At 39.0% G+C, this 27,794-nt stretch overlaps 1 protein-coding gene across 3 annotated transcripts in view; it reads right to left on the reverse strand.

Annotated features, from left to right (window-relative positions):
* LAMA3 (laminin subunit alpha 3) overlaps nucleotides 1-27,794 on the reverse strand; it is a 2,187,360-nt gene that overhangs the window by 1,355,004 nt on the left and 804,562 nt on the right. For all 3 annotated transcript variants that reach the window (XM_044065357.1, XM_044065355.1, XM_044065356.1), the window contains exons 9-10: nucleotides 22,031-22,121; nucleotides 6,625-6,756 (exon numbers count right to left, since the gene is read on the reverse strand). In XM_044065357.1, coding sequence (XP_043921292.1) covers nucleotides 6,625-6,756; nucleotides 22,031-22,121 — 223 coding nt within the window. The remainder of the gene's footprint in view (nucleotides 1-6,624; nucleotides 6,757-22,030; nucleotides 22,122-27,794) is intronic.

Here is a 27,794-nt window from a genome sequence, read left to right on the forward strand (position 1 = left end):
CTTTCATCTTTTGATTTGAATTCGCCTCTCCTTAACCATTCCGCTATTTGATCTTGATCAACATGAGGTTGTTCCAGGAGTTTTCTATACTTGCAACACTATTTATGCATTTTCCACATTTCTTGCCTTCTCATCTGATCCTTCACCTTATATTCATTCTTTTGTTTTTTGGCACATTCAGTTGCTGCCTGATTTTTATCTACTTCTGGTTTAATCTCCATTCCTGCTTGACGCTGATATGCTTCTGCTAGACTAATTAGGGAAGTCATCTTAGATTTATTTCCTCTTGTTTGAAAACTTTCACTATGTTTGGATCTTGTGAGGTCAGGAGATATGTATGCAGTCCCATGATTGCAGATATATACATATAATCAATTTCAAGAAGGCCCATACCTCCTTCGGAATCGGGGAATATATAATCTTGGTATGCATTGATTTTTATAAATCATTTGATGAGCATGAAGCATCCTTCTTGTTTTCCTGTCTAATCTAACACCTTTTGGGGCCAGTCAATCACTCCAAAACTGTAAGTTAGGACAGTAAGAGCAAATTGGTTTATAGCTTGAAGTTTGTTTCTAGATGTCAACGCTGTTTTCAGGATTAATTTAAGTCTTCTAAAATATTCCTTACTGAGTTTTATTCACATTTGTTCATGTTTTATTGTTGATTCTTCATCAATTCCCAAATATTTATACACTCCCTCTTGCTCAAGTTCGTTTATATCACATTCCTGTCCCAGGTTAATGTTTTCTTGGTGCTGCAGCTTTCCTGCTTTAAAGGTTGCTCTTGCACATTCATCAAGACCAAATGACATTCTTATATCATCTGAAAAAGTTATGATTACTTGCTGTTGTGCTTTCAGTTCCTCATCTGATGAGCTATACAGTTTTAAATCATCTACAAAGAGAAGACAAGAAGACTTTACACTTTGTTGCTTTCTGGGAGCCAAGTTATAGCCATGACGTAATCTGTTAAGCAGACAGTTTAATGGGTTAAGGGCAAGGCAAAAGAGCTGCAGTGACAGAGAGTCAATCTGGAATATCCCCCTTTGAATTTTTAACCCTGGAATAATAATTTGTCCTTTATCGTGGCTTAACAGAAAAGTGGTTTGCCTCTGTTCCATGGTTGGTGTGATGTAGTTTATCAGTGTAGGGTGTATCTTATACATTTTAAACACTCTTTTATCCATGAATGTGGGATACTGTCAAATGCTTTTTTGTAGTCTATCCATGCCATACTTAGATTTTTTTCCCCTTTTTACAGCGCTCCACTATGAGTTTATTTAACAACAAATGATCCTTTGTTTCATATGACTTTCTTTTATTACTCTTTTGTTCTAGTGCCATAATTGAGTTTTTTTCTAAATGACTATAACATCTGTCGACATGAATTCCGGTGTAAAGCTTATACATCATTGAAAGGCAAGTTATTGGTCTGCAGTTTTTAGGGTAGCTTGCAGGTTCGCTCTTAAATAGAAGCATTGTTTTTCCTGCTGTGAGCCAGGCCAGTGTCTGTTTGGGGTGTGCATATAAATAGTTCTTATTTATGGCTAAACCTTCATGCAAATATGTTAATACTTTTAGCCAGAAGTTAAGTACTGCATCTGGACTGGGATTTTCCAATTAGAGGCTTTTCTTAACTTTGTTTCAATCTCTCTGGCTGTTACTTCATCCCATTTCATATCTTGTACCTTTGAACTTTTTACTCTTTCCTTTACTTCTTCTATCCATTTAGCATCTTTGTTATGCTCCATGGGGTCTTCATAGATATTTCTCCAAAAATGTATCTATTTCATTTTTTTTGGAGGTCTTTCAATTCCTTTGGAATGGATGGTTGACTGATGGTTACAATGCAGTTCAGCTGATAGACACATAATGAGCACTGTTCTCTAATCAGGATTAAACGAAATCTGCAGACCAAGTAGAAATGTAATTATTTTCTGCCTTTGCTGTCTTTAATGCTCTAAACTCTGCAAACTGTACAATGTCTAATCCTTATATGCAGCTAAGCTGACAGCTTATTTACACATGGCCTGCCCCCTCTGTTCACCTTTCTTTTCTCAGTATCCACATATCAACTAGCTTTATTATGAGCTCCCAATGCAGTTTTTGGAACCTGACCTGTATTACAAAACACTGTCATCTAGGAAACATGTTCATAGATTTATAGGAGGTTACTAGGGTAGCATCCCCAGAGCCTTTATAAGCCTAGCCATGTTAATCCTGGGTTGCACAAACCATCCTTGGTTAGATGGACGTACTTTATAGATCAGCACTGACTACCCCCGTGTATGAAGGACATGGGTGCAACCCCTGGGGTGAATTTGCAGTCACCCACCCATTTTTCAGGTTGCGCTAGAATAAGGTCATTGAGGAGCTCTGCTTCACATGAATTGGAAGCTTATTCCAGAGCAGCGGCAATGTCAGGGAGACATACTCATCTCTCCAGCATGTTTTGTTAAGGTCACTGGCAAGATAGAGATCCCTAGTGCCATTTAGTTTGTGGATGTGCAGCATTTCCATCATGTCGGGGTCAGAGTCCGCCCTGTAGGCCAGGCACAAGTTGCCTCTCAGTAGCCTATACAATACAGAATACAGTGACAGGGCTTTCAGTCTATTCATGTAGGTCACTGTTTGGAGTCCCTGTATCTTCTTAGTGAGAAACCACTGTGGTCTCTACAGTGGCTGCAGGTGTCTCATGAGATACATGCAGAAGACAGCATTGCACACTATTAATGGTCTGATTAGGGTCGAGTAAAGTGGGATTACAACATCCTTAGACCTAGATGCAATGCCTTTACTTATGAGATGTGCAATATAGAAGGCTTTCCTTTTCCACCATAGAAACCCGGTGGTCAAAGTTCAGATTGCTGTCGACATGTGTTTCTCATACCACTGGGTTTGAACTTAGAGGGGTGCTGTCAATATTGTAATTAGTGGGGAATTACACTTTGCCAATTGGGATAATAGTGCATTTTGTTTGTGTTTAGTGTTAGACTGTGACTTTGGCACCAGTCATTTGTTTGTTTTAGCCCCTCCTGTAATATGTTAACATAGTTGGAGGACTCAATGACTGCACCTACTTTAAAATCATCAGCGAACTTAGCAAGCCAAACGTTGTCTACTTTAGCCTGGATTTCTGAGAAATATATTCCAAACACTAAATGCCCAGCACAGATACTGGTGGTACACCACAGGTGATGAGTCTACTGTAAAGGTGGAGTCACCAACTTTGACAGTATGTGTTCTGTTGGTGAGCCAGTTAGCTACCCATCTAGTGATGTAAGGGTTAACATCTAGCTGGAAGAGTTTTTCAATGATACCCTAGTGGGGATTGTGTCAAAGGCTTTGGCTAGGTCCAGATAGGCAGTATGTTGCATGATCTTTCCCAAAGCTGATCTCATAGACAATTAATCACCACAGATGTTGAAGTTTTTACATATTTCCAGCTGTAATTATACAGTGACAATATAGTCAGTTTAGTGTTCTACTGAGTCCCAAGCACTTGAAAAGCACTGTCTTGAAGCCAGGAACTTGAGTGTCTTATAGCTCAGTTAGGCTGCTGATTGTGCTCAATCTCTGATATGAGTTTGGGTAAGCAACTGATCACCTTATCCAAACAAATTATTCCAGTTTGAATGAGGTAAGAGAGGGTGGCAGTGTAGATTAGGATAGTTATTGGGAAGGGGATTTAGGTTTAGGAATTTGGAGGAGTGTTTTAGGATTCAGGAGTATGTGGGAAGTTTTAGTCCTAGGGAGCGGAAGGGAGTTTTAGGTTTAGGGAGCAGGACGGGAATTTCAGATTTAGGGAGCAAGAGGTTTTAAGTTTAATAAGCTGGAATCAAGTTTTAGATTCAGGGAACAATTGGGTACTTTAGGGTTAGGGATCATGAACTGAGTTTCAGGTTTAGGGAGCAACTGGGAACTTTAAGGTAAGGGAGGGTGAGTAGAATTTTAGACTAAGGACGCAAGGGCTCATGATAGGAACTGGGTGGGAGTTTTAGGGTTACAATTAGGGCTCTGATAGGGCTATTTAGTTTTACAGGGTTAGCTGCTGAGAGGGCTAAATAATTACTGGAGTTTAGACTAGTGAGAGTTAGAGCACCTGCTTTTTTGAGCAAGTGATAGCGAGTAGGATGTCGCAAGCTACTAGCACATGGACACTTATAGTAGGCTCATATTTTACCACTTTCTCATGATCATTTAATGGATTTATTTTACGATATTAAGGTTTGCCCAGAAATGGTACAGTAAACTAACATAAGGAGACATAAATATTGCTAAGTCTAAATGAATCACCATAGTTAAAGTGTAAGGACATAAGAATATGTTTTCCAAGCCAGCCACTGACTGTTGGAAGGGAACCCCGTAGCTCTGTGAGAAACATATGGCTTTTACGTTTAACTAACACAATTACAGTTCTGTTATTAGCACTGCAACAGCTGAATTTCGAAGTGTCCATTCACATTTATACTTGATTCCATAACGTAAGATAACTGTGGCACCCTTTCATTCTTGGCTTGCCCTCTGTGCCCATCCTTACAATCTTCATATCTTACATTTCTTATTTTTCTTCTAATGTTACTCCTTATCTGTCTGTGAATTTTATTACTTAGTCCTAAAGCTATTTATTTTTACTTGCATAGGGCAAGTACAAACAGTAAAATTTCTCACAAATAGTTTGTCTTTTGCTAATATTCTGAGTACTATTACATAGTTTTATTGTACAACTTAAAATTATACCCTTGTCTGCAACCCCCTTCCCTAATTTCGTATCTTTGGTACAAGCTCACATGTCTACCTCGGCTTTGTGCTCTACTGTACTGTATATACTTATTGCATCATGTATTTCCTAAAGTGCACTGCCCCCCAAAAAAGCTCTGTTGTTTGCAATATTTTGTGTCTTAAGCAGCTTTGGAACAATATGCACAGCAATTATAGGACATTCTCCATGATTTATAATACCTTTCCCACACATGATCACACACATACAATCATACCTTTCAACTGTCCAGGAAACTGGAGAATGTCCAGAGTTTTGCATCATATTTTAATCTATTCTTAATAAAATTTGTGGGTTTTTTTTGCACAAATCATTGAGGATTGAAGTCAATAAATAATGATAGACATTTGACTTTCAGAGTTCATATCCTTCAGAAAACAAATAGTAATGTAAAATCTGTTACTCTAGCAGCTTTGTAAGTTTGTAAGAGAAATACTTAAGATCTGTCCCTGATTTGGGGCTTTTGTACTCCCATTGTTTTTAGTTTTGCTCAGAATTCTTGTGCTAAGCAGGTGAGAGGTATGCGCACAAGGACTATGGTAGAAAGTTTCTTGCAACCATCCTAGTAAAGTTCGTAGGAAAGGAAGGAAAAAGAAAAAAAATGACTGAAAATGAAACTGACATTGTGCTCTTGTCAGGCTCTAAGCCTTCATCAGGAAGTGAAGTTACAGAAGCAGATTAAATAACATCGTAATAACCCTGGTTAAGAAGAATAATGGGGTGAGTGTAAACAGAGAGTTGCTATGTGACCTTTATTAATGAGATGGGGCACTGAAAGCACAATGAGCAATTGTTTCACTTTAAAAATTGTTTTAAACACAATACAGAATACCCAAGTCTGCAGCAAGCAAGGACCCATCTTAGATGTACAAAAAAGCCAGTGAACTCATTCTGGCTTGATACTGACCCTCAAATATAGCTTTTCCTAAGACAATAGTCTAAGAAAATGTCAGAGCCATTTATTTTGATCTCTTTAACACAGTCCATTCATTTATAACTGCTTTTCTTGTTAGCACTAATGTAAACAAAGATGGTCATTGTTACAGCTCTGCAGTCTTTTCTTCCTTGTCTTATTAAGCTGAATGAGTAATCATTCATTCATGTGGAAGAATACATTCGACATGAACCTGGCACTCATATTCTTTAGAGTATGCCATGCACTATTAGCTGTGCAAGTATGCAGACATGGCTTAATTTGTAACTGCATTGCAGCAAGTGGCATTAGCAATTAGTCTAATGTAAAATAACATTAATTTATTTGCATGTATTTGCTAACCTGGTGAGCCCTCTAGGTCTTTCAGATGGAAACATGTTTTGCTAAAAACAATCATAGAGGTTATTATTGTGGAACAGTTTCAGTTTCACACCTCACGTTGCTTCAGGTTTGGTGACAGTATTGGTGCTGTTGCTAACAGCTCTGCAGCTGAGATTTGTGCTGCTAACTCATTAGACAAAATTTCTGCTTTCTTTGTTGTAACTACAGCACAAAAGGCAAATAAAATCAATAAATGAACCCTCACATTAACCAGCTGGGTGCACAATGATGGTGTTAACTTTTCATAAGATAAAACTGTGACTGAATGAGAAGATGTCAGAAGCTTTCATGAAGTTAATGTGCTTTCACTTTTCCCTTATCTTTCTCTGAAAGGAGAGTCAAGAAAAGGGAGCATTGACTACCATAGATCCCAAGGACATAACTATTTTGATAAAAGTTCTGATAAATAACAAGAGAAGAACCTAAACTTGAATTACCCAAACAAAAATGCATTCTAACATATTGTTGGAAATGGTGCTATATATCAGTAATTCATAATAAATGAGCAGGGACAATCTAGTACTTACGTATGCACTGTGGGAAACCATAATATCCATAAGCACACATGTGACAGTTCTCTCCACGGAAGTTTGGCTTGCAAACACAGCGACCAGACCCAGCCTCACAACCATTTGTATAGTCAGGATTGCACCTGCAGGCTAAAATAATCACATTCTCTGTTAGAAATTATGCATTAACACAACAAAAATGCCAGACATTAAAGGTAGTATGACCACTTTATCTCAGCAAGAAAGGAAGAAAGCCATCAGTATAACAATACTGCACATGCTTGGTAATGTTAAGCATGACCAATGCAGTAAAATTACTTGTTTTTGATGCACAGATGCTTGATCCCCTTAGTATATGTAGACTTGACAGCCAGTTCATTTAACATCTAATGAGAACTGCTCATAGCCTGCCTCCATGTCAAACTATATTAATTCAGCATACAATGAGGACTGCTCATAGCCTACTGCAATGCCACACTGTATTAATTTAACATATAGTGAGGACTGTGCATTGTTTTTTGTCATGCCAAACCGAATCTAACATGAAGATAAAAAGTAGCACTTTCAGCCGAGTTTTGATTTGTATTCAGCTTTGGTTCAGGCTTCTTACTTCTGCTGACTTAATTTTGGTATTTGACCTGCACATTTAATAGACGACAAAGAGAAGGCAGTAAGGGATGACATCCTAACAGACATTCAAAACTAGCAAATTCAATCTATTTTCATCCTCTTGTTCTTTTAATCAGGCTTTATGATTCATGTTGCTGGAAGTTCAATGGCTTTGTATTAGAAATGTACCTCACAAGATGAGCAGTAGCAAGTCCTGCCTAAACCCTGTCCATCATCCAACAACTGGTGAAAGTAAAGTAATATTCATATTGATGACGGCATGAATATTCATTGTCTATTCCTAGTTTGCCCTTTTCCTCAAGGTAGTGTGATCTTGGAGTTGGTGTATTTAATTTTAGGGGGACATGGAGGCTGCTGCAAAAACAAAGGAAAAAACATACTTGCCGTTATTCCACAATCAACAACAAATGTATGTATGATCACCATGCCCGTTTCACCTGTCAATCACTGAGGCTATGCCCACTTCTGCACAGACTGGTCTGCGAGATACTATACTAATACAATACCAGTACAATGACCCCAAGCTAACACTATTTAAAAATGTTTTGGACTTAGTCTTAGAACAACATTCAAAGACATGGTACATGCACTAACTAGGGCTAACACATACCTCTCAACTGTACAGATTTTCACAGAATGTCCATTTTTTTGCCTCATATTTTTGGCTGTTTCTCTGAAAATTGTGGTTTTCTGGCAAATCATTGGCAAGTCATTGAGGACTGATGTCAGAAGATAATGACAGACATTTGAGTTTCAGACTTCATATCCTTTAGAAAACCCATGCTAATGCAATATGTGTTATTCTATCAACTTTCTAAGTCTGTAAGAGCAATATTTAAGGTGTCACTATTTTTGGGCATTTGTCCCCCATTATTTATGGCTTTGACCAGATTTCTTGCTCAAAGAGGTTGAGAGGTATGTCTAGAAATAAAGATGGAGAATGCCTACACATAGTTCACAAAAAAATAAAGCAGCAGGGTTACAGATGCAGTATATTAATGAACACCCAGATGTGGGTGGAGCATTGTATGAGAAACAGAAAAAAATATTGCATGGCCTGTTTCACTGTGGCCCAGGGCTGACATCTGAAACTGCATTAGAATGCAGAGCAGACTTCTCATAAAGGCACATAAGGAGCTGTGCTAACTCTGTAAATCTCTTACTGAAGCCAGCAATCTCACTCTTACAGATGTAGCACTAGCAGCCTATGTACAAGCAACCCCCTGTGGCAGATGTAATCTCACTCATGTGTTAACAGGAAAGAGTTGCAGTCTGCAAATTCGAATTCTACACTTAGACAGTTGCACCAAAGACAAAAATAGTGTAAGTTAGCAACACTGAAAAACATTCAATGCAGAAACTCCCTGCGACTGTAGACCCAGACATTAGGGCTGGCATTTCTTGGAGGGGGAGCAAGACCAGAAGTCTGATATTGTGAGTCCCGATATTTTCTGATGATTAAAGAAACTGCCTTGGTAGTATATGCGTGAATCTATATGTATATATAAACCAAAGGGTAAAAGGTTCCACAGACATGCTATTCAGTAAAAACTGCAAGAAAAAAAAAAACAGCCAGGCTAGCGTAGATACCTTAAACCTGCCATAATTGTATGCCTCTGTAACAAAGTGGGTAGAGTGCTGGTTTTACAAATGAGGGGTCCCAAGTTCAAGCTCTCTTAAAGCTCACTTGAAGTGGTGTCCCCTAACATGCTCAGATAAATTTTGTGGGCGGGTTTGGCATAATGGTTAAGGTCTTCATCTCACTGACACAAGGTACAGGGTTTGATTCTAACCTCAGGTTATTGGCTTGGCTTAAAATGGCCCTTCAGGGCAGTTAGCCTAGTGTTCACCTATGAACTTAATGGAGGCCCATGGGATATATGCAAATAACTCCTTATCAAGTGTTTCAACTACATGGCTTTTGAATGCCTAAGACTTTTTACTTTTTAAGTCTTTATGTTTATATTAAGGGCAATAAAGCTAACCCCAGTAGTTATGGACAAAATCATGTCAAATGTCATTAGTATCCCCTCTCAAGTAGTGTCTACATTAGAGAGACACACTTGCTACAGAATGTTTGTACTTCACTCATACACCATTAGGCACAGACTGGCTGGTGGTCTAAGCTTTGGCTGTAGTGATAAGCCAGCTCATTTCAAAATGGTAATACATATTCTGAACTGGTGGCATTCAATAACAATGGGTGAGCTGTCCACAGTAAAATAAAACAGAACATAAGCATGGTATGTAATGAGGACCCCAAGAGACAGAAACAGTGTAAAAATATTAGAAAAAGATTTCTCTGAAATGATGGTCAATACAAGGCATGGCCTTTTAACAGGGGACACTGGGAGAAAAGGAGCATCAGGGTAAAGCATAAAACAGCAGCAATAAATGGATCCTATTTGGTCGCTAATGGGCTATACATATACTAAAGAACATATTTTTAGGTCAGCTGTATGGTTGTTGAACATTGCTTTAAATGTAACAACAAAGTTTTGTTTTTCTTGTAACTTTTTGAAGTGAACCTAACAGATTCGCTGTACTCTTCACAACCCCCACTGTTTTAACTAGCTTTTACATAATGTTCCATTTCATGTATTTCAGCCCCTCTTAGCCATCCCATACCACTGTTATGGAGAAATAGACCAACATATTCCAGAAAGATCAACACTTTCCTTCTAAGTGTCCTCTGCATTCTGACTCGACTATCTACATGTCTCTAGCTCAGATTATACAGCTCTAAACATGTTAGCCTTTCAAATATAGCAGTCTCTATAAACATTATATTCTTTTGCGAACTTTCCTTTTCCATTTTTATTTATTTTTGTTTATTTATCATTTGTTGACTAGTTTAGTCCCACTAGGTTAGTAATCTCTTTTCATGGGAGACCAGAGGGTACTTTGAGGGGACCAGATTACTAATCCAAACACAGACTCGTTTCTGATGAGAAAGTCACAGGAAACTATGAGTTTGTGGCTCCTGGATATAATCACTAAGAAACTTCATCACAGAATTATATTTAATGTACTGCCCTGGCTGTTGTAAATACTTCAATGTTACAGAGTAAGCATAAATGCAAATTGAAAAAACCTTGCTAAAGAAAAGTATTACATTATATTAAAATTCAAATTTAAGTGGCTATTAATTATACTGCATTACAAGTCATAAAAACAATAGATGTAACAAAGCTTCAAAAAAAAGAGGCATATACAACACTATAAAAGTATAAAGATTACAATATGGCTAGTTAATCCTTACAAACATAGTCAAAAAGGTAGGTTTTGACCAAGAGCCTGAAAGTGCCAGGTGCTGTAATCCACTGAGGTTCCAAAGACAGAGTCCCTAATGTGCAAAGGCTCGTTCCCCTGAGGACTCTAGCTGAGTTCTTAGAAACTCCAACAGTTTGTGGCCTGAGGAAAGTACAGTTGTGTACAATTACCATAAATGTAGATGTTCAAGTGTATTCACTGTTGCAGTCATTACATTTGGGGTAATCTGCTGGCAGGTTGTCCTCAGTTGGCCTGGTTAACAAAGTATTGGGTCCTGCGTCAGGTAGTCAGGTGTATAAAACATGCATCCGATGCCATTACATCAGTTTTTCTTGCCCCAGATGTCAGGTGCCCGCCTAATGGGGAGCAAATAAAATTAAAAACACAAAAGTATACCTCCAACCAAAAGCAAATACTCCAAAATGGCTTTTAAGCATAGTAAAAGAAAGTAGAGGTATAACCAGAGAAAAGTAGGGGGCTGGAGGGAGGATAACCAGAATTGCAACAGTGAATACACTTGAACATCTACATTTATGGTAAGTGTACACAACTGTACTATGTTCTTCATGTTTCACTGTTGCAGTCATTACATTTGGGTAGATTCCCAAAGCTATGGTTGGGAGGAGGAGTTTATACAGCATTAGGGCCAGCTATAAGGCCCTGCAAGACAGCAGTGGCAAAGCCAGCTCTGGATTTAGAGAAAATTGGTAAATGATAGTGCTTGGTGAAAGTATGTACAGAACTGCATGTAGCAGCTTCTAGAATATCCCTGGTAGGAACACTTCTGAGAAAGGCTGCAGAAGTAGATGCAGCCCTGGTGGAGTGAGAACTGATCCCCTGGGGGATAGGTTTTCCATGGTGCTTATAGCAGAAAAGAATGCAATGGCTTATCCATTTAGAAATGGTTAGTTTTGAAATAGTCTTCCCCTCTGCCCCTGCAGCAAATGCTACCAGCAATTGTTCAGATTTTCTTCGAGATTTAGTCCTGTCCAAGTAGAATCTAAGTTGTCTGTGCACATCCAAGGAATGCAGAATCCGTTCCCCTTTGTTCTGTGGATTGGGAAAGAAGGTTGGCAAATGAATGGACTGATTAAGAGCCACACTGGAAACCACCTTGGGCATGAAGGATGGATTAGTCCTCAGAGATACCCTGTCTGCATGAAAGATGATGAAAGGCTCCACTGCCGTAAGGGCCTGTAATTCAGATATCCTTCCAGCTGAAGTGATTGCTAAAAGGAAGGCTGTTTTCCAAGAAAGAAATTTTAAGTCTGCAGTAGCAGCTGGCTCAAAAGGAGGTAGAGTGAGCTTCTCCAAAACAAAGTTAAGGTCCCAGGCAGAGATAGGAGCTCTCCTGGGTGGTCTCAAATTCTTTGCCCCTCTGAGATACTGCTTGAGCAGGGGATGAGAGAAGAGAGGTGGTTCTGTGTTATAGTGAGCTGAAATAGCTGAAGCGTGGATTTTACTAGAGGAAAACGACAGGCCCTTGTGAAGCATCTCAGTTAAGTATTGTAAAATCTGAGGTAAATTGGGTGCTGCTGTGCTCATCCCTAAAGACTGGTTCCAGGTACAGAATATTTTCCATTTGTCAGCATAAGATTTTCTAGTACTAGGTCTTCTCGCCTCCAAGATGACATCCATCACAGGTTTGCTGAGGGATGATAAGTGTGAATTTAAGTGATTAGCCAGGCTGTAAGGTTCAATGTTGGAAGCTGAGGGTGCAGAATTTGGTTCTCCTGCTGAGACAGCAAGGAAGGGGTCTGAGGCAGGTGCCATGTAGATATTTGTGACACACTGCACAGGCGTGGGTACCAGTGTTGGCGTGGCCAGTCTGAAGCAATCAAAATCATTCTTGGGTTGTCCTGTTTGACTTTTAGCAGAACTTTGGAGAGCAGAGGCAGAGGGGGAAAGGCATAGACTGATAGGTTTTTCCAGCTGAAGGACAGAGCATCCACTTTCCAGGCTTCTTTGTGGGGAGTCCTTGTACAAAGCTTGTCCAACTGATAGTTCTGGGAGGAGGCAAATAGATCTATGTCTGGGCTTCCCCATTTGCTTGTCAACATGTTGAAAATCCGTGGTTCCAGTTTCCACTCGTGTGGGTCCATGAGATTTCTGCTTAGTCCGTCTGCCAGTGTATTCAATTTTCCTGGCAGGAACTGAGCTTGTAGGTGCACTTGGTAGCTCAAGGCTGTGTTCCACAATGCCATGGCTAGTCTGCAGAGGGGGTAAGAATGTGTACCCCCCCGCTTGTTTATGTACCACATAACCGTGGTGTTGTCCATCTTTACCATTAGTTGTCCTGGAAGAATGTAGTCCTTAAAGGCTGTCAGAGCATTCTATATAGCTAACATTTCATTTTGATTGACATGTAGGTGCATTTGATTTGGGTTCCATTTGCCCTGAATGCACTTCCCTGCCAGGTGAGCCCCCCATGCATAGTCTGATGCATCTGTAGTTAGGGTTTGGGTGGCAGGGGGTAGTGTGAATGGCAGTCCCTTGTTTTGGTGGCAGGCCTCTGCCCACCATAAGAATTCCAGGCATAGGCAAGGTATGCTAGGAATCATTGTTTCCAGGCTGTGACAATGTTGACTCCATAGACTTTTTTAAGTACCACTGTAGTTTCCTCATATGCAGTCTTGCATATGGAATTAGAAGAATGCAGGAGGCCATGAACCCCAAGGCTTGCAGTATTTGTCTTGCAGATATAGCACGTTTTTTGTGGCCACTTGTTTGAAGTTAGTTACCAAATGAATTTGCTTCTCTGGCATGAGGAAAGCCATCTGGGCAGTTGTATTCAAGCTTGCACCCAGGAATGTAATCTGTTGAGAGGGTGCCAGTTGTGATTTCTTTTCGTTTATGGTGTCCCCCAGACAAGTTAGAACCTTTTTTACAAACACCAGATGATTTAGAAGTATGCCCTGGTTTTCTGCCTGAATTAGACAATTGTCCAGGTATGGATACATTTGAATATTTCTTTGCCTGCAAAATGCAATAACTGGAGCCAGGCACTTTGTGAATATCCTGGGCGCAGTAGACAAGCCAAAGGGCAGTGCAGAGAACTAATAATGCAAGTAGCCTGCTTTAAAGCCTAGGTATCTTCTGCAAGATTCTCTGATTGGGTTGTGCAGGTATGCTTCTTTTAAATCTAGAGTTGCCAACCAGGCATCTTTGCCTAGCATAGGAAGTAACTGGTGAAGAGTCAGCATCTTGTTGGCAGTTTTGGACCTCGGCGGCCTGTCTCTGTCTTTATCTTTGCATTTTTTCAGAATCCCGGTAGTCGGATGGCTAACCGAAGACATTTCTGGATAATTAAACCAAAAACCGAAATATTTAGTGGCAAAAATGTACCGATGACGGATAGTGCGCTGATTAAATGAAGCACAAAACCGATAGCAAGGTACGTCATGGTTAGGGCCTAGGCAAGGAATGCAGTACGAATGAAAATCTTTGTGAGGTATTTGCTTTCCACAGGTAATGCAATTGTTAACTTTTACAGACATCGGTAAGGAGCAAGAAAAAGTTTCCCCAACGGGGTACTTAGCTTTAAGTTGAAGACTTTGGTTCTGAAACTCGAAAACGAACATTTCAGGAGTCGGCCGACCGGCACTTGCGAACTGCTTCTGCTTCAGGCACCGCACGGCAAGAAAGACTGATGTAATGGCGTCGGATGCATATTTTATACCCCTGACGACCTGACGTCATGGAAGAAGGGACAGCAACTGATGCAGGACCAAAGACTTTGTTAATCAGGCCGACTGTGGGCTATCTGCCAGCAGATTACCCGAAATGTAATGACTGCAACAGTGAAATACGAAGAACATCAGATTTTTAGCACCCTGACATCAGGTAAGAAGGTCTCTAAGTTAAGGAGGATCCTAGGTATAAAGAGCCCGATAGAATTACCAGGACTTTTGAAGTAGTACAAGACTGAATAGGAAGCCAGTGCAAACTCTACAGCACTATTGTAATATGATGGATTCCAGCTAATCCATAACAAAGCAGGCAAAAGAGTTCTATGCCAGCTGTAACTGGTCAAGCTCAATGCCCAGTTACCCTAGCAGATGACACTGTAGTAGCCCAGCCATGAAGAGGCCAAAGCATGAATAACCACTGATAAGTCATCTAAGGGAATAAGAAGCTTTATCAAGGTGATATCGGATTTGACCATAGCAGATGCCTGTTTTTTAAGTGTAAGCCACTAATTATATAGCACACATAGACTATATGCCTTGGACATCAATTCCAGTTTGCTATCGCTATAATTTGGGAAGACAGACAGATTCTAGAAATGGACATTAATAGTTATGACAAGGAGGGCTGTGTATTGCTTGTGCATCTCTTATCCTTGCAGCCCCAGGTACATGTTATGGTCAGTGATGTTGGCTTGAACAAGAAGCAGACTGGAGTTATGTCACCAGTGTGACACGTGAATAGATATTCATTGTACAGGCAGCAAGCATTGTGCATTAAAGTCCATAGTAGACTTACAAGCAGTATTAACTTATAAACCTTAAACAACCCATAATAAGCCAGAACAAGAAGCTGTCTGAATTAGGGGTGGCCACGGTGGTGCAGAGGTTAGCGTTGTCACCTCACAGCAAGAGGTTCTCCGGTTCGATCCCTGACTGGGGTGCCTTCTGTGCGGAGTCTGCATGTCCTCCCTGTGGTTGCGTTGGTTTTCTCCGGGTGCTCCGGTTTAGTCCCACATCCCAAAGACATGCTGTAGGTGGACTGGACACTCTAAATTGGCCCTAGGCATGAGTGTGTGTGCCTTCCATGGAAGGTTGGGCACCAGGCTGGCAACTCAACACTGTAAAAACTCTACTGCCAATCATGAGCAGACAGGTGATCCACTGTGGTGACCCCTAACCGGGAAAAGCCAAACGAAGAAGCTGTCTGAATTCTGTGATGCAGATTAACTTTTATGTAAGCAGTCCCAATGTCAATATAGCATTTTATGCCACATGCCTTTCACACACACAGATACAAGCACACACACACAGACTCTTCTGTTCTATATTTCCGTTTTTTCAGCTTTTCAGCTGAGTTTTCCTTTCCTCAATCCATGGGTGTGTCTGACCACCAGGGCCATCACATCCTGGGGCATACTCCATTTCCCTTTATCAGATGGGTCTCACCTTTGTAGGTAGAACATTCTCAACATCAAATGGCCTTTATTATGTCCTAAGACAGGAGGGTGGTGTAGCTAAAGAATGTCCGTCATACTTCAGCTGGCTGGAGAGCACATATGGATGTACATATCCATGTGGGGGGGGTGCTATCAATCTTCAGGCATGCTGATTACTCATAAATCACTGCATGCAATAAGTTTTGGCTTAGGGGAGTCTTCCTCCCTACAATTAGCAATGCTTAGTCCCTCAAATCTCTACAACATGCCTAGCCCTTAAGAAAGTAATTCTCCTGTTCTCCCACTCATTACACTGACAAGCAATGCCCATACACTCCAGCACATCCTTCCCCCTCCTCCTCCCTGACAAAGGTGAGCAGCCTCATACCTCAGCATTCCTTTCTAAACCTGCGTCAGCTCCTCCAGTAACCAAGCAGGTAATCAAACCTGCGTCATCTGAATCATAATCAGGGCTTCACCACCTTTATGCCATGCAGACAGCATGGATGCAGTATTTGTGATTTTAAATGGTGAGGATGTTTATCTGAAACACCTAGCATTTTGTAGCATAACATACCTAGGTCATCTGTCACCCTGTGTAGTTCAGATCTGGCACTTGCCTCAATTCAAAGTTGAGGGGCAAAAAAAAGTCTTCTCAAAGCTGAGGACCCAAAAACAAATAAATAGACAAATAAATAAATAACTCTTATACATTAATTTTTGAAGTTGTAACAGTGCTGCACTCCCACACTGGGAGCACCTGCCAATCACAACTTCTAACAGCTTATGCCCAGGTTAGCCACCACTTTTGCCCCACCCTCGTTATATCTCTGCTGTGTAGTCAACAGCTGCAGAAAATGGAAAAAAAAAGAGAAGATGTTTTTAAAAAATAGTATAATAATTATACCATTCTGAAATATACCACTGCAGCATCTTTGTGTTACTTCAATGTGCTTAATATTTGCAACATCTGTTTCACTACATGGAGTGAAATGATAGTAAAAGCAAATATATGGAAGATTTGTTCAAAACTTGAGAAAACCACAAATAAACAGCTTATGTGTTCAGGAATTCCTGAGCACTGGTGCATGACGTTAAAAGGCTCAGGGGTTGAATGATGATTTTAGAGTCTGAAGCACACAGATGGAAGAAGCCTCTGGGTCTATGCTAGAAACACTGTTTAATGAAACGAGAAGAGGAAAAATGAGTGACAGGGCAAGTACTAGAAACATATACAGTAAAATGACATAGAGAACATTAAAATTAATGTTCTGCTGCCAGGCAATCAAACTATTAGCAAGAGCAGGTTCTTTTGTCATGGAAACTTCATTTCTAATACCGCAAAAAAGCTGGAACTTATTCGAGAAGGAAGTAAAATAAAAGAGAAGTGCACAGAATTCAGAATAACTGTTACTTTGTACTGTTTATAAGTTATGCCATCCATGCCCAATGGTATATGTTTAAGAGATATAAAAGTAGTGGTTTGAAAGTGAGTACTCAGACGTCTGTAGCCAGTTACTTTACAGAAGTATGTAATTAATAAGTTTTCAGTAAAGGAGTGACAGAGCTTCAGCACAGATTTTCCAAAAAGATTCACTGGACCCAATTTACTTTTCACAGGACCCAATTTAGTTTCAGTGGGCTCAGATTTAGGTGATCCTTCAGTTTCTGAAAATGGGAGCATATATGCCATTTCTATGGCAGAAAGTGTTAGAAATAATAATGCATTACCTGTATTTGTAAAGTTCCACATAAAATTTAAAATGCACTGTTGTCAAAACATGTCATGTGCTGTAATACTGAGTTAATACAGTTTTGCATGAATACAAGACCATAGTTTCTTCATTGGTGGACAATAACATTTTAAGGTTTCCACCTTGTTAAGTCTTGCTGAATCAATGGCAAGTTTTACAAATATTATTGTTTAGTTAAATTTTTTTTTAAAGTACAGTTTCTGAGTTGTTGTTGTTGTTGTTGTTGTGTCTTTCGGCTTATTAGGGGTCGCCACAGCGGAACATTGCCATGTGGTAGACAGCTTAATCCCAAACAGGTCAGATGAACTGATATGCCAATAGTTATCAAGCAGGGAAACACAATTGTATTGTAAATACTGTATGAATAATTTCAGTGAAGAGAAAAGGTGTTAATAATTTTACTCAAGACTGAGAGGCATGGAAAGACTTGAACTGTGATATTTTTCATGAAAAAGGGAAGAAAGGTCTATTACTTCAGATTTCCTTGCATATTTCACTTGTAATTCAACTCACCTGTTACTTAATACTTTTTTTTCCATTAGGCTATTTTGTTTGTTTGTTTTTAACCTACAAAGTTACTTGTTTCTAATGTCTGGCACCTTAGTCTTATAGTTGCATTTCCAGTAATTGGGAAACTTTAATACACCTATACATAGCTCTCAAACAATTAAGAAAAAATCTCACCAGAATCATGGACAAACCCAGAAATAATGAGAGACAATCAGCACATTTTAAACTGTTAGTACTATTACCTTGAAACACTGACAGAATAAGAGAGTGTGGATTAACTGACAGAATAAGAGAGTGTGGATTAACTGACAGAATAAGAGAGTGCGGATTAACTGACAGAATAAGAGAGTGTGGATTAACTGACAGAATAAGAGAGTGTGGATTAATTAAGAGAGTGCGGATTAACTGACAGAATAAGAGAGTGTGGATTAACTGACAGAATAAGAGAGTGTGGATTAATACACATTTTATGTAAAACAACTCTATAACTCAATTCTCATTATTATTTAAGTGTAACTCACAACCTTTACTCCAAAAGTCAGTAGTTTTAGAAGGGATTAAGAGGGATAGAACACATTTTTAGTCAAAATCAGGGACAGATGAGGGGTATGCTTTTACTTGTAATTTCTGTTTGGTTGGGTCCCAGTCATGTAGTTTTATTTTAAACCAGTGGATTCTTCGTCTGTGCTCTTCAGTTTTATCTTTTCTTTTTGGTTCGTACAGGATTGTGACTTCTGCTGTAGGGTCTGTGACCATGCAAACTATTTATAGTCAAATTCTGTTCAGAAGACTCAATATTCTGTTTAAACTGCACTTACAAAGCTTTCTGTTGTTAACTGCTGCTATCCTTGTTCTTGGATTGTTACAGCCCCCACCTCCTCCACTGTTTCAGTAAGTTCTGGTCTTCCTGCTGCTACCATCTGATAGCTACAGTACCCACAGTTCCCCTGCCTCCACTGAAAAGTTAAACTCCTGACTTTCTAGCCTACTTGGGACCTTAGACTTGTAGCAAGGAGTCAAAGTTGTGAAAGAAATGTGATTTGTTACATGTTCTGTGTTGCAGACCTCCAGCAGCTAGACTTACTGGCTTTTTTGGATTGGTTTCCTCTCTAGCTTGTCTCTTATAAACTCTGCTGAATTTGCCCAGGGTCATTTATTCAAGACTCTTAGAAGTGTGGAAAGCCTTGAACTAAGACAGTTTTCATCAAAAGGGAAGAAAAAAAGCTGTGCTGAGTTGTGCTCAGTGCACCACCACTGTTGGACTCGACCTATTGTGGGCTGGCTAAGAAAATTCCTCTATAGGAAGCCTCTCTAATCTATACAATAGTTGTATTCTAAACTTGAGGCTCCAGTAACCTGCACTGAACAAAATAAATCACAACCTGAGCTGCAGTAAAGCCTGCCTGGAATATTTGTACATCCCAGCATAAAAATTTAGGCAGTCCCCCTTTCTGCTCATTAATAAGTCTATAACTCCTGCATCCCAACAACTACCCAACTCAAAGCAGTTGCAGTCCCCTACCCCCTAAATCATTCCTGTCTAAATCATGGACCAACACTTCCCTGCAGCTTCTGCAGCCAGCCTGACTGAGACAAGTGTCTTGAAATCATGGACCAACACTTTCCTGCAGCTTCTGCAGCCAGCCTGACTGAGACGAGTGTCTTTAGACAGTGTAAGAATTATCACATGCTTTCTGATGATTATCAATTAGTGAAACAGCCTAACACAATGGCATTGGAAGCTACAATCTTACACATATAACTTAAAAATCAGGATTATTAGCAGTACACCACACCTCATCCCAAACATTGTATCACACATAATCTTTCACATGCTAAGGTTTTAAAGATTAACTTATCTAAACTTTAAATACCTCCAAAATGCAACACATGCACAAATCACCTTCTGCATCACATAGTCCAATGAGTCCCAGAGTCATGGATGCTAAGTCCATATGGCAGACATTCTATTTCTAGGTGACTCCACTGTAAAATATGCACATGTACCTTATACCAGAATGAGCAAAGAAAGAGTGGCAGTTACCTGGCTGGTGCCAGGATTCATCAGAACACACGTGCATCCACGCCCTTGAACAACAAGCACTGGTACACCCCTGTCATAGTACATGTGGGTGGCAATGACTTGAGATGATCCACCTTGGACTATTTTCCGAGAGACACAATGAAGCTATCAGATTATGTGTCCCAGGCAGGTATGAGCCTAACACTGAGCAGTGTTCTACCTTCTCCAAGGATGATGCTGCAATATGATCAAAAAATAACAATAATAATTGGCTTAGTTTTTGGTGTCATTTAAAGGAGGTCCAATATTTGTCAGTCTGGGAGGACATGGCTGACAGACCATACTGCTTTGCTGGGGAAGGCCTACACCTGTCCTCTCTAGGATTTTGAATATTTGCAAAGACATTATCCATCCCCTATAGTGCTTTTTTTTTTTTTTGCAGTGCCAACCACATATACTATTAATATAATGAAACAAGCAAGGGAAAATATAAAGATATCATTGATCATTGTTAGAAGCCAACACAAGAAACTCCACTAGCTACAAACTCTCCACACACTGGAGGTAGTAGACATATGTGTGGTGACAGAGGCATGGTTTAAAACTGTGGAGAGTACTCCAGCTGTATGGGATGTAATACTTTCCACTTTTTTAGACCAGTCACTACACAGGAGTGGAAAAAGGTGGAGGTGTCTTACTCTTCATTCAGAATAGACTCACACTGAGGCTGATTAGGCAGCCTGATGCACTAGAGCTTCATCATGTCCAAATTACCATCAGAAAGGGCCTTTACCACATAGTGCATAGCTACAGGACTCCCTTATGACACAAGAAAGCCACAGTGTCTATCTTCAAAAAAACAAGAGTCACTCAGCATTAAACTATCAAACGATAGACTGAAAAATGTCTATCACCACTACTAGTGCATGCGCACAGAGATTCTTGGACATTATCAATACAAAAGTACCCTCTAGGGGAGGGGGAATAATATCTTAGACCTTGTCCTTATAATATGGGGGCACATCTCGTACCATCCCTTGTAAAACGTAACTCTCTGGAAATTAAGTTACACGCAATAAACTTTTTTGCGATTATCCACTTAGTCACATTCTATGGAGGCTAGCACACTAACATTATTAATTCAGCCGAGTGACATCTTTAGGCGTTTCTGCAGTTACACCCTACTGCTCCTCTAGGCGTCAAATATTGCCTGTTCATATTTGCATTAACAACTCCAAAACCATGTTACATACAAGGTATCGGAAAATTTTATCTTGAAGCATACATGATAGCAAACACAATTGTATTGATATGTGACCTCTGTCAATGGGTATTTGTTAAAAATGTAAGCTGATAACTTCAACTTTTAAATGCTGAAGCCATGCCCACTAAGAGTTAAAGGTACACACTCAAAAGAGCTCTACTGGAGGGAATGAGTTAAAACCCTAGCCTACTCTTTCATGTGCAACCTCAGAGTCTGCAGTTGTACAGTAACACAAAACTGCTAACATTTCACGTAACAGAAAATACAGCTCTAGCAAATAACATTTCCTACAAACAAGTTTGTTTCATGCCTATTCCTGTATAGTGCTACTGTATGACACTGATATGTCACTGCATTCATTACTTTTTGTTGACTCATAACTTGTATTTCTGCTATTTCCTCTTACTGCTTAATGTACTTCACTTGATTTTTGCTTAGTGTAGCTAGATCATGGTTGAATAAGGGACCTTAGTGTTACAATTTACTTACCTTATCAAAATAAAAAACATAATATAAATAAGCACAAGTTATAAAATAATAAAAAAGACAGATACACATACATATGAATGTGTGTGTTTGTGTATGTGTGTGTGTGTGTGTGTGTGTGCACCTTGTGTGTATTGCATACAAATACATTTTTTTACATAGGTCAAAATTTTATTTACTAAAATAACTTGATGTGGCATACTTTATGTTATCTGAAAAGATTAAGAAATAAAGCCATGCAGTGACAGCATTAGAAATTATCAGGGATATCACACAACTTAAAAACATATTTTCTTTCTTTTTTTTTTCTTTAACAAAGTATTTTGCATTGCTGTATATACATAAAAAACAGTACTTACGTATACAGCCATCTACTGCTTCTACTGGAATACCATATGGCCGGTAATAACCTAAAGCACATTTTTCACAGTTGATGCCAGCAGTGTTATGCTGTATAAAAGAAAAAAAAATAATAAGAGGTACAGAAAGCCTTTCTGTGGAAATTTTGGCTAAATTTATCATACTCTGACTAAAGTCTGAATGTGAAGTTTAAGAACCTGAGATAGTACTTTACTTTCTTTCCCTGTAATTTTCCATGCATCACCACAGGGATGTAGTGCAGTTAATATAACAGTGGGTGGTCTACATATAAACACATAGCAACATTCAAAGGAGCTAATGAAAAAGGACCAGTTGATCAAGTTGTCACAGACCATACAGAATTGTCTCTGTCCCTGACACCAAAGAATTCATCGCTGACCTACAACATGGCCTTGACTTTTATTTTTACAAACATATTCCATAAATCCTGCCAGTCTCTATGTAAAGCAGTATTTCCTTTAGTACAACTTGCACCTTCCTGCTTCCATTTGTCAGCCATACTCTTTCTGTCCTTCCTTTTCTTCATGCCTTAAACCTAATCCCCTTCTGTGCCCCCTAACACTGTCCTTCTCATACATCCAACTCCCATCATTCCTACTCCATATGCATGTCTAGTAATTTTTTCATATGCCAATCTATGCCCCACAATATTTTGGTAACCTTTGCCTACATGCCTTCTACCATTCTAATGTCTTTTTAGTGAGACTGTCTTATACTACATGATACTCCAGTAATGGCTTTACTTGTGGCTTCAGAGCAAAAGAATGTCACCTGCCTTTCTTAAGTCTCTGACCCTCATTGTTGCATTGCACTTCAGTTGCAGCCCAAGGTCCTACTGACATTCAGTACACCCTATCACAATATGTGCTTGAGGTTAAGGATCATTTCCAAATAGTTCTCCATCCCCCTTTTTCTCTAGAGATACTCATGAGCCTGTGGACTTCCCCAGATCCCACACCAAAGTAAATCTCTTTGCTGTTCTTTGCATGTAATCTTGATTATGATCTACCTACCCAAACTTCTGTTTTTACTACCTTGTATAGGAGACTGCTCTCGCTGTGCTTGGTTGTAGACATTGACAGAATCAGAAAATAGATTAAACCAGGATTCTACACTTCTTATCACCAGATGCAAATCTGCAAAGTAGGGATACAACTAACAAGGAGCCATATTATACCAGGCTTGGTTACTTACTGACTTCTCACGAGACAATACCTCATCTTACTCATGCATGTTAACCCTAGCCCTGACACTGCTCCTGCCCCAACTTTAAACCTATACCTTACCTTACAAAAAACTGCTTTTGCAGTATCTAAAACAGTACCACTACATACACTCAGACACAAACAAACAAGCACATCTATCTCCTAACCATAACTCTCAACCTGGAAATATCAAAAGTCTGGACAAAGGCCCATGGAAAATAGGTACAAATCTGTGTGCTGATTTACATAAAATCTGCATACATAATTATGTAACCCCACCCACTCCAATGGAATTGTAGGATACCAGCTTTCAAATGCAAACTGAAAAACAGAGAACCAAAATACAGCCCTACTACACTGATGCTATACATACTCATTTGGCTAATATATGCAAAGTTGTATAAACTTAACTGCATGAGATTGTTAGAAGCAGTAGTCTCCATTAACGTATTTTGCTGTACAAAAGTAATATTTCTAATCAATTTAAATGCTGCTGGATAAAAAAGAAGCATTTTTCTAATTAAAATTCTGAACAAAACTGCCCTGTTACCTTCAAATCAATGAGCTCAAGCTAAGAAAGTTTTATAGATAGAAGTCCTGGTATAAATTTCATGAAATTTCATGAGAATATGTCACAGTATATTAAAGATGCACACTTTTACATTCATAGGTATAGAATTTTTAGCAGTGATTAGTCAACTTAGTTAACCGAGATGATGTTAATCACAGTGTATCCTAAAATACCATTTTTAAGCACATAATCTGAAAATACAGTTTCCAATCACACATATATTGCAAGAAAAAGCAACTTAACTGTTGAAATGGTCAGATTTAAAGGGATTAAAGTGAAGTTAGAATTCGAAACTGCAATCTCATTTTAATTACTGACAGTCATGTCTGCAGCCTGTCCTTGTATTTGTTTCTTTTTCTTTACTCATAGCCTTAGGCATAGCATCCGCGCAGGGGCGCCCGGCCCTAACTAACACTTTTGCACCACCACCATTTTTGTGGTGAGGGTACCATGGGCACCAGAGGTGTGGTGGGGGGCACCATGGAGCCCTTTTGCCTAGGGCACCAGCTGACCTAAGGCCGCTAATACTCAATGAATTTGGGAAGCACACAATCATACTGCTTAGTTTTTCCAGATTAGGACCATTGAGAGGGCAGTACTATATACCCCCCCAGCTTTGTTTACTAAGTGCAGGTGCAGCCAACAGCCATCCACACTTTATGGAAGAGTAGCAGAAGTTTGAAACTCTTGTTTCTCTACGCTTCCTGAGTTCTAAGCCCAAAAGGACTCCAATATTTAAGTTCAGCTCCTTGATGATGAATTCATCAATCCCTGTTTTTTTTTTTTTTTCTTTATGAGAAATCAGGGTTTGTGTGGTTTCTAAGTGTGTGGTGGTTGCAGTGATTCTTTGTTTTGGGGAGACTTCTCCCTTCTACATGTTTCTGTTACTGTAGAGTTTGTATGCATAAATTTGGGGATGTTGGTACTTTCTCCCACTTGAGGAGTCCCCCTACATATATTAATTTTGTTCAACCTGTATAGCATAACCAGTTAAATGCAGCAAGCTGAGTCCTCATCAGATCAAACATCAGTGATTCATATCGGGAAGCCCAAAACTCAAAACACATGTTTATCATTGGAACGCTACTGTTCCAACGATAAATCTGTGTATGTAACTTTAATTTGACATGATAATCTATTGGAATTTTGCTGGTTTCAGTCTTTGAGTTTACATACTGATCAACCACTCTTAATTTTGGTACTATCTAGCTTTTGTCAAAAAGTACGTCTTTACTTGGTATGCTTCTGTCCTGCAGTCGATTTAATTAGAATAGGTACCGCCAGAAGACAGACTGGTATTTCAGTTTTCTTGGGCTAGTTATTTTGCATTAGATGAGTTTTGACAGGTAAATCATTCATCATTACAATAAAGTCCCTGTCCTCACACCCAACAGGCCCACACATGCAAGTGTGGCTTTTCTTTTTGAGAGTAAGGGTTGCTGGTTTTAGTTTGTGCTGTATATGAGTAAATGAGATCACACAAGAACGAGACAGCAGATTTTCCTGTTTCCGTTCTAACTTTTAAGTCTAGGGGTAGCAACTTTGTTCCCAGCTTTCTTGGGGAGGGGGTAAATTAAACATGATTTGAAATAATATGTATATTTAACAGCAAAAGCTGAGGATCTGTATATGCATTTGTGCAGCTGAAGGGGTCAACCTAAACATCAAGGGACTTTGGGTGTTTTAAGGGTTGTACACCAATGGCGGTGCTGGGAATTAAAGCTGTTGTTTTTTTAAATAGCTCTGTTTTGCTTGTAACTGTAAGACTTTGTAAATGAAGGTGTACCTTAATGTTGATAACTTGATATAGTGTGTTAGATCTGTTATGGAAAGTGATGAAAATTATAATTGAAATAAATTTCAAATTTAAATAATCTCTGTGGTGCGTCCTATAACAGCGTAATGCTGTAGTATGATATAGTACATTGGTAGGGATTCTATTCCCACACATGGGAAGTGTGGATGTTTGTGTGTATGTTTCTTTTAGGCTTGTATAGGCCCTAGGGCCGACAGCCTAGTACCAACCCATGAAAGATGATTTGTAATGTACAGTAATAAATATATCGAGAACAGATCGACATATAGACCAGCAAATCTGCAGTACACAGATCATTTCTAATTTTATGTTTACAGAGCAAGATCATATACTTGCCAACACCTTCGCAACCAGCCAGCTTCAACATTCATATAATACAGCAGTGTTTTGTGATGTTTAGTTTACACGCCTCTCAAGTGCACCTCATTATTTTATTTTTATCTGTTTCTCTATGAACAACGCTCCCCATATGAGTAGCGAAAAGTCTCTGTTCCTCTTTGAAAGGGTCAGTCATGCATTCAGAGTTAAGAATTTGTTTTAAATGATAAACATGTTAAACAATAATATACTGATTCCTCAAAAAGAACTTTTTATAAGTGGAAGGTTACACATTTTAATCAGCCTGGCTGTGAGCAAGTGTTCTACTTTTTTGTCCTTTTATTCCAAATAACCAGTATTAGAAGAAGCAAGCCAGGATCCACGAACCAATATTTATTGAGCGCTTTCATTTTTTGGAATAAAAAACTTCATCAGAATGGTTACAAATGAACAGTGACTCACCCAACTTATATAGCAATCTTGCTTACAAAAATGTTAATTAGCAATCAGCTTAAAGGTGTAGTCTCTAAAACACAAATACAATAGATACATACCTTAAAATACATAAAATGTATAATATATAAAAATACATGATCTGTTAAAAACATATATATGTAAACTCACAGGAAACATTTCATTGTAAATTATATATTAATTATATGAATATTTGCTTATATATAAAAATAAGTATATGTTATGAACTGCATATTAATCACATATATCCTTCAGCCCTTAGTCTAAGTATAGGGCTGATGGAAATGTTACTATTAAGACCTGGATATTCAGTAGCATTAGTCCTCATCTGCCACCTTAATTCATAAAACTCTAAAAAGTCATTAACTGGACCCCCCCATCCCCTATTGATATCTGCTCTAAAACTGTGAACTTACAATTGTGTCCCTCATTATTATTTATGTGGACTGCCAAGGCATTTTTAATGTCCTGCTTCCTGATGTCATAGCAGTGCTGATAGACCCTACTTCTAATTCTAGGGCATTGATAGCCTTGCTAATGTAAAAACATGGACATAACCGGCAAAGGGCAAGATAAACTACAGATTTGCTGCTGCAACAAAATTTCTTCTTATAGAAATATTTCCCATAATTAGGAATATCAATCTCAGTGCACTCCAGGATATGTTTACATTGAAGGCAAAATCCACATTTCGACATACCCCCTACTTTGGTGTCAATAATATTGTTTCTCTCTAACATGTTTTTGAAGGAAATATCCTTCTGATAGACAATTTTTGGGGCCTTTCCCACTATTTCAAGATAATCTTGACTGGTGTGAAATAAATTCCAGTTATGCTGAATAATCTGGGTAATGCCAGTGAATTGTCTGAGATAGCTGCCCTTTTAAAGTAAATTCCTTCCTTGGGTACTTTCATTTTGAGTAATACCTCTACCAAGTAAAGGAAAATAATACCCCCTATTCCTTTTATCTATAACTTCCCGTAAAATAGGTTTCAAAAACAGTTCAGGGTAGCCTCTTTGCAAAAGCATGTTCTTCAATACTTCAATTTGCTGTAAGAAATCCTCCCATTCAGAAATCATATGGGCCAAATGAACAGCTTGGCCCTTTACCAAGGATTTCTTCTGTTGTAGTGGGTGAAAACTGTTGAAATGCAGGAGGGTATTAGAGTAAGTAGGTTTTCTAAATAGTGTTGTTGTAAAGTCTTTTTTATACTCATTTTTCTTGATGGTAATATCCAAATAGTCTATTGCATCTTTCCCTACTGTATACGTAAAATCTAAAAAAATCTGCACTTTCCTTTATATAGGACAAAAAGCTATTAAGCTCTTCCATAATACCATGCCACAGGATAATGA

The sequence above is a fragment of the Protopterus annectens genome, chromosome 3.part0 (assembly GCF_019279795.1).
Source record: "Protopterus annectens isolate FY-2018-M chromosome 3.part0, PAN1.0, whole genome shotgun sequence".
Taxonomy (NCBI): domain Eukaryota; kingdom Metazoa; phylum Chordata; order Ceratodontiformes; family Protopteridae; genus Protopterus; species Protopterus annectens.